Raw genomic sequence first — 1,080 nt, forward strand, 5'->3', positions numbered from 1 at the left:
CACACACACACACACACACACACACACACACACACACACACACACACACACACACACACACACAAAGACAGATGTCAGATGTAGCTCTACAGCTTTAACCCTCAGTCAGCCTTAAACTGGTGAACAATAGACTAAACCACTAAGGATTATGAGGGGACATAGTTTGTCTAATATTTGCCTATATAAATGGTGGATATACTATTTATATCCATATATTAACAATTATAACAATATTAAAACAACATAAAACAGTAGTTTTTAAAGTATATTTAACTCAAATGATTTATTGGGGGAATGGTTGTGGATTTCTTTTTATGATTCAAATGAAAAACACCTGTTAAAACTGTGTGGAGAAAAAAAAGTATCATACTTGCTAGAGTTTGTCCATTGATGCTCCATGTGATGATGGGCTCTGGACTTCCCTTAGCCTGACAGTCCAGTCGAACAGTTTCCCCGGGAGTATACATCAGGTCCTGGGACTCCTTCGACCAGTAGGGCGCCGCTAGTAAAAAAACAATCAAGATCAAAACAAAAAGAAAAGAATGAGTCACAAAATTCCTTTATAGCATCTGTTAAAACTGGTTAGAATACAAATAAAAGTTATCTAAGAGAAAAAAAGAGAAAAAAGATAATCAATGAGCTGAAACATTAATGGTGATGACAAATATGAATGTCCTGATGCATCTCAGTAAACCAGGTAAAAAATCAAAAAGAAAAAAAATTGTATAGGTCTTCTGGACGGATTCTTCTCTAATGAAACGTTTCGTCTCTCCTCCAAGATACTTCTTCAGTCTGAGCGTTTCAGGCAAAATTCAGGCTTTTAAGCACTGCCTCCATGTGACTGATACTGACATCACATGGCCATCATTGACACCTAATTAACACCTACTGTTAACAGGGGGTGGAGTGATACTGGCAATAGCAGCACTGTTGGAGGGGGACAACTGAAAACGGAGGCCAATATTTGCGTTTTGACTCCCACCACCCACTGGAACACAAGTTAGGAGTGATCAGAACTCTGTACCACAGAGCAGACAGTGTCCCTACAAACCCAGGAGCCAGGCAGAAAGAGAAATCACA

General features: G+C 39.0%; 1 protein-coding gene across 1 annotated transcript in view; it reads right to left on the reverse strand.

Moving 5' to 3' along the window:
• LOC106531143 (neural cell adhesion molecule L1) overlaps positions 1–1,080 on the reverse strand; it is a gene marked incomplete at its 3' end in the record, with an annotated part of 69,753 nt that overhangs the window by 24,566 nt on the left and 44,107 nt on the right. Inside the window, 1 exon segment of the mRNA XM_014026929.1 lies at positions 371–502. Within this exon segment, the coding sequence (XP_013882383.1) occupies positions 371–502 (132 nt within the window).

Source organism: Austrofundulus limnaeus, unplaced genomic scaffold (assembly GCF_001266775.1).
Source record: "Austrofundulus limnaeus strain Quisiro unplaced genomic scaffold, Austrofundulus_limnaeus-1.0 Scaffold601, whole genome shotgun sequence".
NCBI classification, from domain to species: Eukaryota; Metazoa; Chordata; class Actinopteri; order Cyprinodontiformes; family Rivulidae; genus Austrofundulus; species Austrofundulus limnaeus.